The 9,208-nt window shown below is 43.7% G+C and overlaps 1 protein-coding gene and 1 long non-coding RNA gene across 3 annotated transcripts in view; one reads left to right on the plus strand and one right to left on the minus strand.

The window, feature by feature from the left end:
- The window catches only part of LOC109301471, a 9,528-nt gene extending 6,870 nt beyond the window's left edge, over positions 1-2,658 (minus strand). Inside the window, exon 1 of the long non-coding RNA XR_002098543.1 lies at positions 2,567-2,658. This is a non-coding gene — a long non-coding RNA (uncharacterized LOC109301471). The remainder of the gene's footprint in view (positions 1-2,566) is intronic.
- Positions 1-9,208, plus strand: part of HIVEP1 (human immunodeficiency virus type I enhancer binding protein 1) — a 233,697-nt gene that overhangs the window by 188,013 nt on the left and 36,476 nt on the right. For both annotated transcript variants that reach the window (XM_019522651.1, XM_019522645.1), the window contains exons 5-6: positions 1,509-1,642; positions 3,169-3,344. In XM_019522651.1, the coding sequence (XP_019378196.1) occupies positions 1,509-1,642; positions 3,169-3,344 (310 nt within the window). The remainder of the gene's footprint in view (positions 1-1,508; positions 1,643-3,168; positions 3,345-9,208) is intronic.

A 9,208-nucleotide genomic window follows, 5' to 3' on the forward strand; every position in this document is an offset into this window, starting at 1 on the left:
AGATGTGGTTACTGACCCCCCTAGTCCCAGCGTTCCCCTTGTCCCCCTTGGAGTATAAATTATAGTTCCTGACACTGCTTGTGCAGAATGTTATGGTCACTGAATCTGCCAAAACGTGGAGAAAAGAATCTTCCCATATATTCTGTTCCCATTGTTTCATTGTTCTGCAGCAACATTCCTCTCCAGGTAGAAAGCAAAGGCACGGTAGGGCATAATTAAGCCCTTTGGGCCAGGGTAGTGTTACCCTTCAATAAATACGGGATCAGTGTATTCAGTATGTGGTCAGTTTAACTAAACCATTAAAGGCTTTGTCCTTTTCAAGAATTCTCAAACCTCCCTTGCTCAGTTTTAACTTTTCTAGCCAATAAAATGAAATGTTTTTTTCTTTTACCATTTCAATGACTTATCACTATGAGAAAATGCCAGTTTATGTGGGTAGAACAATTTATAAATATGGCTCTGTTAATCACTAGCTAATTGGTTCATTTGCTCACTATTGCCTGTTTTATAAATAACCTACACTTGGAAGGATTAGATTTTAATTGGTAAATGTTGGCAGAATTCAGTCTCCATTTAAAAAAAAAAAAGAAAAAGAAAAAAAAAGATGAGAAATAATTTCCTTAATTAATAATCAAGTGAAAGCTAAAAACATATTTTGCAGTGTTAGACAACTGGTATATTTCTCTTAAATCTGTCTGACAACAAGAAATGTGTCAAGTATTATTTGTGATGCTTTTGGGAACCTCTGCTCCCATGGTTACTAAATGGTGAATGGACACCTCTTGCAGCACAAATGTAAACATTTTGTAAACGTTTGAAAATACATAATGCAGTTAGCCATGAGTATCTTTTCTTTGTATACTTCTATCAACACTCTTTGTCTCTGCCTGTTGGGCCATGATAAAACCTCCTGGTAGCAAAGAGGCTTTAGGGTATTATGCATCAGAGGGTAAAATTTGAGGGCTACAGTTCTTGGGGGAGAGGTGTTTTCCCAAACCTATAACCAGCACATGCAGAGAAGAAAGTACAAATGGCTGGTTTTATTGCTAAAAATTCTCCCTTTTAGTCAAATTGTGGAGAACAATAGTATCCTGGTGCAGTTGTCATGTCCCATCTGAGTTGGCTTGGAAATTGCAGCTGACAAGAACTACCAGACATCATGGCTTCTCCCATGGAAAGACAAGATACTGGAAAACGTGCAGGGAGAACAAGAGTGTCTCTATAGGTTTCTGATTTCAGTCTCACCCTTGACAGTAAGATGCAGCATTTTCCAAAGAACATCAGTAGGGCTTATGATGACCTCCATGAACATCATAGGGTCATAAGGAAAAGTAAGAAAATGAGCTCAGTCAAAAGATCTTTGTTCCACAGAGCTAAAACTGGATAAATGCAGTGTTATGTCTGGAGTGTAAAAGCCTTTATTTTCTTATTGGCTTTTTACTTTTATTCCCAGAGGATGTTATCATGAATTTTAAAGATAAATTTATACATTTCCTATTTTCTTTCAGCGGGCATTAAATAAAAAAAAGTTGACTACAAGTGAATTCAGCAATAAAGAAAACTCTGATGCAAGCACAGAGCATGATAAGGAAAATCCTTCTACCAAAACTGAACCCAGAAGAGTTAAAATATTTGATGGAGGGCAAGTATTATATTTTTTTTTTAACAATGCTATTGGGAGGATAATTATTTCTTAGTGCTAGGGCATGTGTGGAAGTCTGACATTCTTTCCTATTTAAATGTATCATAAAAAACAAATCTCATGATCTGTTCTGTAAAATGTTGGTAAGTTTCCTAGGAAAATGACTAGTCATATTATGCTCCACAGGTGGGGAAGAATTAAAAAACAACAGTGTGTTTCAATTTTTCCAAAGGAAAAAACCATGTCAGGTTAGCTATAGATGCTTTCCCAATATATAGATATTTTCCCAATATTTTTTCATTGTAAATAATTGTTATTGTCACAGTTATGATAGGCAACTGAAAGGGGAGATGGTCTGAGTGGTAAGCCATGGTCTGCAATCCAGTCTCTGATTAAGAGTAGTCCATGCTGCGAAAGGGCTGGAGAACTCTTAGTTTAACAAGTTTTCTGTGGAAGTCTGTACTCAATGTAATAGTCAAAGTACTGTAATATTTTCTACCAGGTAGCAAGCTGCTAGTCAAAGCTTAAGCAAATTTTTGTAATGCCGTTGAAATAGGTTGGGAGAAACACAAACTGAACAGACTAGGTGAATTGAGTAATTGGTAGGGACTTTCACTTGCAGGATGCTTCTTTAAATCCAGTTCAAGGAAATGGTGAACATAACTTTTCACCATGTGCTGAGAGGAATTGATTTTGTTTGTCTCTGCCCAACTTCTCTTGTTTTAGGACCCACTCCTCAAAAAATAAGCACCCGAAATGAAACTCTTGATGAGCCTCTCAGCAAAGAAGCGAGTTGTAATTGGATTTGACTAGGTTAAGATCCAGTAGTTCTCCAAGGTGTTCTCTTTTTAGCACTTGCTTTCCGCTCCCAACAGTGTATGGGCACCTATACGCACACCTGCTGCAACGCATGCTAATTAGCACGCATCAGAGCAGACTCAATTAATCAAGTGTGCTGGAGTGTGCTAATCAGCACACTCCAGTCAGCCTCAGCATCGCGTGTATTTGGTGCCCTGTGCTTCGGTGGCAGAGATGCTTTAACTAAAGCTTGTTGAGTAGGCTTTAGTTAAAGTGTCTCCACTGCCATTTTGAAGTGCAGGATGCTGAACGCACAAGAAGCTGTGGGTGCTTTAATTAGCGTAGCTCCTGAGAGCCACTAATTAAAGCCCCTACCTCACCCTGGAGCATATTTAAAGACACCCTATGCTTTCTGGAAGTGTGTGCACAATTTAGGCACATTTAAGATGATGTTTGAAATCCTTAAATGCTTTGCACTGCAATTCAGTCCTTTTAATGAAGGCAGTAAGGCATAACTCTAAAATTTTTGTTGGTTACTTACCTAAACTTTAAATGCCAGATTATCAGTAAGTACTTTCATTGATAAGAGAGAGAGTTTGATTTTGATATCATTTGTTTTTCATTTTGTCTAGCACTCTGCTTATTTTCACCACAAATCTAACTTACTAATGTAAGACCATAGATAGAAGATTGTTCTTTACAACAAACTATTATGGTATTGTTATTAGGTACAAGTCAAATGAGGATTATGTGTACGTGAGGGGAAGGGGAAGGGGAAAGTATATCTGTGAAGAGTGTGGAATACGTTGTAAGAAGCCCAGCATGCTGAAGAAACATATTCGTACGCATACAGATGTCCGTCCTTACCACTGCAACTATTGCAACTTCTCTTTCAAAACTAAAGGTAAAGGCACTTGTCACAGTTGAGTTTTTTTTGGTTTCTTTTTTTACTACCTGTAGTTTTTCTTTTGAGAAATCTAAACAGCAGAGTAGAACAAGTGTGTGAAATAAGTGTAATTACTCTAAGAACTATAAAAACTTGTACTATAAATCATTAACATCCATTCTCAGTGTTGTAAAGGATCTTTAACTTGTTATAGTTTGTGCTGCTTTCAAAGAATAGAAGTTAGCATACTAATACTCTGTATAACCAACATATGTTTCTCTTTATGTTTTTGTTTTGTGGGCACAGATGATTAAGCTTTATTTTTAAATTCGCATGATCTAGGTTCACATGTACTGTATATGTAATTAGATCTGTAAAAGACTCAAGGGCTGATCCATCTTAATATTTCCTTTCCATAGGATTGTTCAAGAATGTGGGCATCCCACTTTACTTATTTTAATTCTATCATAGACCTTTCACGATGTGAAGCCGCATCCATTGTCCTGGCCAAGATGAAATGAGAAATTAGCTGGGGAACTTTCTTCAGGAGCAGCCAAAGAGGCTGATAGGGAGGCACATCCCCTTCCCCACTAGCCTCACTATCTAGGAGCTGAATGGGCTCTTGTTGCATTTTGGAACTATGGAACTATGTTTCCAGAGCAAGGGAATGAACCTTCCTCCAACCATTTAAATGATTGGTCCTCTCCCAATGCAGTTGTTTTCTTACATACAGAATTCTTTTTCTATCATCTGGTTAAACTGTTCCCTTTCTAATTTTATTATTTGTTTACTTGTGAATTCTATATAAAAAATTACACTGACATTCTCTTATTTTAGCATGTTTATCTATTCTTACATAAATAGAGAATTTATGTAGGCTGTTCTGTTATAATCTGCGGTGTATTATAATGTATGCACAAACTACCTAAATGAGAAATGCATGATAGAAGAGAACTTACACCAAAGTGTGGAAAATTACATTTCTAACAGTAGTCTATAGTATTATTTACAATAGATTTTCTGTGTGCAACACTAATGTAATGCTATTTGGCAAACAGAATATAAATGAAGAACAGGAACTTTTTGTATGGCTCTTCATGTACATGTGTGACCTTCTGAAAAACTAAGTTATTATCAGGGATCCAGGTTTTCCATTTCCCATGAAAAACCCTAGATTTTTCCCTTTGAAGTGGGGAAACCACAGGTTTTCCCTTGCAGGCTGGCAGAGTCCCAGCCTGCAAGGAGCTCCTTGGGGCTGGGGGGTCAGGGAGGGCGATTGGAGGCAGGGGGAGCCATGTGCATGTGCACATGCACACAAATGTGCCTGGCAATACAGCCAGGCAAGGTGGTGGGAGTAGCCTCGGGAGTTGCATACTGATGGTAAGTCCATGGGATAGAGGAAGGTTGGAGAGCCAGGGCTTGGGGACTGTCCAGGGGGCTATGTGTGGGGAGGTGTGTGTATGTCAGGGGTGTATAGATGGGATGTGTGTGAGGTGTGTGTGTATGGAGGGGATGTGTATGTGAACACAGGTGCCTGCTGGCACTGGGGGAAGGTATCCGAGTGTCAGGGCTGCAGCAGGGCAGCGGGGTCTGAGGCAGCACTCAGTGCTGCCAGCAAACTCACGTTGTTTCCAGCAGGGCTTGCACAGAGGCACCTGCCCCTCCAATGGGGGAAGGGGGAAGCGGGGAGCTGCGTGGCTGAGCTGGCAATGGTGGGGGCTGGTACCATACACACAGGGGCAGGGTGGTTGGGAGATGCTGCCTGGGGGAAGAGGTGGGGCAGGGGACTGTGGCCAGGCTGCTTGGTGCAAAGCAGGATAGTATCAGAGGCATCCCCTCTGCCTCCCTCTAGCCCGTGCCGGGGCTGGACTTGCTCCGCTGCTGCCCACAAGAGCCAGAGTTGCCGCCACCACCACTCCCACTGCTGCTTGGTGGGCAGAGGGTGCCTCGCTTTGGCAGCCATGACTGTGTGGCTGGCACAGGGGTCCCAGTGGCAGCGGTGCCGAGTCTCCCCACCTCACCCTGCTCCAGCCTCCTGCACTGGGTCCCACCTGCTGAACCATGGAGGCAGCTCCTGCCCGGTGCTGGTCTGGCCAGGATTCAGCCCTGTTCCCTGCACCCACTGCCAGCACAGAAATATAGAAGGGCCTATGCCCCCCCATGCCTGCTGGACACATTGACAGTGGTGTCACCTATGCCCACCACCCCCTGTCTAACATACCCACCCCCATCCCCACACATATAGCCCCTGCCCCACACACTGGGGGCTCAGGGTAGCTAGGGGCCCCCTCTGGCAGAGCTGGGGGAGGCAGGAAACTACAGGTCAGGAGTGAAGGGCACCAGCAGGACTGGGAGGTGGGGGGCTCTGGTTGGGAGTGAGTGGCGCTGGTGAGGATGCAGGGGGCTATGGGTCAGGAGTGAGGGGCACCAGCAGGGCTGAGGGGGCTGTGGCTTGGGAATGATGGCACTGGCATATCAGGGTGGCTCAGCACCATAGGGTAGCAGGGTGGGGGGGCAGTTGCAGCTGTACCTGCATCCTGGTGGGCGAAGGGGGCGGGGGAGCTCTGATTTTCCATGATAAAAAAAGAACAAAATCAAATGCCAAAATATATAGCTATTTAGAATTTATTTTATTATAATGATTGAAACAGTGGTAGGCTCCCAAATTGCTTTAAAATTGTAAATCTATCAATAAAGCATTGTGTTCAACTGATACATATAGATATACTGATGTTTCATTGTAATCACGGAAAATCATGGATTTAGGGTGTTTTAGAGAATTATGGATTTTTTATCAGAGAATTTTGGATTTTTTAAATGGAGAAAATTACGATTATATAGTGTGATTATATGTATTTCTGCACACCAAAATGTGCAGTTTTAGCATCGGTCTAGATAGCTTGGACAACTGTAGCAGTGAGGATTTTAGGATCATAGGAAAGTAAGGCTGGAAGGGGACCTCACGAGGTCATCTAATCTAACCTCCTGCTTTAGATACAGCTGCACAGATTTTATCATGGGCTGGCAACCAGAATACAGGCCCTGTAGGCATCCTGCTGAAGCCAGCGTATCTCTGTGGTTACTTCCGCTGTCTCCCATGTTAACTCGATTAAAGCTAGCGTGAAAATACCTCGCTTGCTGCAGCCACACTTTTTCATTTTGCTTGGCAGACATTCCCTAAGACCCTTTGACAGTGCCCAATAGTACTTAGTCTTATGGTAAAGTTAGTTAATTTACTGCGCTGTATTACCGGCGCATGTGTAGACTGTGACACTTTACTGTGGAGCTAATTAATTTATTCTGCAGTAAAGCGCACAGTAGATGCACCATTGGGTGCATCTACTGGGAAAGGTGCATTTACTGGGAAAGGTGACTGGAGCTATTCTGAAATGTGTCCAATATAGAATATACCAGTGATTCTTAACCAGGGTGGTGCAAATCACATAATTCAAAAGATAAACATAGAGATTTCAAAGAAAAATCCATAGTTGTGGTATTTCTGAATTAACTGCAACAGAGTTGCTCTTTTCTTTTTCTGTAGTCAAAAAAGAAATGAACACTAAGAGTTGGCATTTTCTAAGGAGTGCCTCAAGTCTGCCCAGGGGTGCCTTGATCTGATTAGGTTGAGAACCACTGGAATAAACAATACCTGTCTTCCTACGTTTCTTTTCCTAAAACACTTCCTATCCAGTTTCTGACTAAGGTCAACCTCTCTGCTTGTAACACCTGACAAAAGTTACCGTTCTTGGGGTTGTGCTACTAGCTGCACTGAGGAGTGAGAATCAGACTCATATTTTCTGTGCAACACTACAGCAATTTGATGCTAAGGCAGTGGACAAGATATGAAATCTGTAACATCTTTCAGAGAAGTCATACAGTTAGGCTTTTGCGGTAGAAGTCTGTTGCTCTCGTGAAATCACCCATCCTAGTGTAAGGTAGTCCAAAACCCACTTTTCTGTAAAAATAAGATAAGGTGAGCTGTAAACATTGAGCCAAGATTATTCTCTTACCTGCATTTAACCTACTTACACTCCCTTTCATGGTCCAGATTTATACATTTGCGAAGTCAGTCCATAAGTCTAAAATGCATCTTAAATGTTGATGATGAGTTAAAGTTGAATGGAACAACTACTACAAAAAATGGCTAAGTGACATAAGTGTTAGGGCTGTGCGAAGCTTTGGTAGCTTATTCGATTCAGAGGAAATTCGGCCTGTTTCAGCAGCGGAATCTCCAAATCTGAATCGAATCGGTAGATGCATTAATCTCTCCAAATTGAATCAGAAAACTCCGAATCAATTCGGAGATTTGGCCATAGACTGTACAGGCAGGCACTAGGCAGTGCCAGTGGGAGCAGCCGGACGAGCCCCGACTTGAGCCGGCAGCCCCGGGAAGCTGGGGTAAATGATCAGGGGCTGGGGGAACAAACAGGGGCTTCCCCCAGCTCCCAGTTCGATTCCCCAGATCCTAGTTTGATCCCCTAGCTCCCTGATCATTCCCCTCAGGCCCTGTAGCTTCTCCCGGGGCTGCCAGCACTTCCTGCCTCGCCCTGGTGGGGGGGGGGCAGCCAAGGGAGCAGGCGGATGAGCTGTAGCTTGAGCTGGCAGCCCTGGAGAAGCCGTGGGGGCTGAGGGAAATGATTGGGGAGCTGAGGGGAATGATTGGGGGTTGGGGGAACAAACAGGGGCTCCCCCCCCAGCTCCTTGATCATTTTCCCCCAGCCCCTGCAGCTTCTCCTGGGGCTGCCAGCACTGTCTGCCTCGACCCTGCGTGGGGGCAGCTGGGGGAGCAGGCAGACAAGCCATGGCTTGAGCCAGCAGCCCCAGGAGAAGCTGCGGAGCTGAGAGAATGATTGGGGGCTGGGGGAATGAACAGGAGCTTCCCGCCAGCTCCCAGTTTGATCTGTCAGCTCCCAAATCATTCCCCCAGCCTCTGCGGCATCTCCCATGGCTGCCAGCACTGCCTGCTTTGCCCCGGCAGGGGGGCAGCCTGGGGAACAGCTGGACGAGCCACGGCTTCACTTGGGGCTGCCAGCTCAAGCCAGAGCTCGTCTGGCTGCTCCCCCAGCTGCTCCTACTGGCACTGGCTGCCTATATAGTCTGTGGCCAAATAAGATTTGGTACCGAGTATCTTCAGATTTGTATTTGGCCGAATCAAATTGGGACAGTGATTCAAATCGCCGAATCTAATCACTGTCCCACCGAATCCAAATCCAAAGGAAATGCTTTCCGCTTCACACAGGCCTAATAAGTGTCCAACTCCATACAGAAAGAGGTGTAGGTTTTTTTGGGTGATTTTATTTGACCAACTATAGTTGAGATACAGAAGCTTTTGAATGCAAAGAAGAATGCCTCACCTCTCACATACTTCTGGGACTATTGTGGCTACAACTTCTACTACCCAAGCTCCATAGAAAAAACTTAAACTTACTGCATGTGTCTACACAAGATGCTACTGTGCAGTAACTGGAGTTATTGCACAGTAATACCAGTGAACATCTTTTAGGTGACGCTACTGCACAGTAGCCTAATAATACTATGCAATAGCGAATTAACACTGTCCATGCTGTGACGTGCTACTGCACAGTATTTTTTGGCTACTGCACAGTTAGTGTCTCATGTAGACATGCCTATTGTCTAGTACTTAGTAAGGTCACAGGCGCTCTTGTTTCTTCATCCTCCCCCTCCTCCCACCCCTTTTCTTTTTCTTGTTCCTCTTATTCTGTATATTTAAATACACATGCAGATAACCACATCCATCTATCTGAACAAACTGGGTGGTATGGTATGGCAGTAGGAAATGGAGGGGTAAAAAGTGAGTAGTATTAGGCAAAGTGAATGTAGGTGTGGATGAGGAAGCATGAATGATGAATGCGAATGAGGTA

This window comes from Gavialis gangeticus, unplaced genomic scaffold (assembly GCF_001723915.1).
Source record: "Gavialis gangeticus isolate Ggan-Ray unplaced genomic scaffold, GavGan_comp1, whole genome shotgun sequence".
Classification (NCBI taxonomy): Eukaryota; Metazoa; Chordata; order Crocodylia; family Gavialidae; genus Gavialis; species Gavialis gangeticus.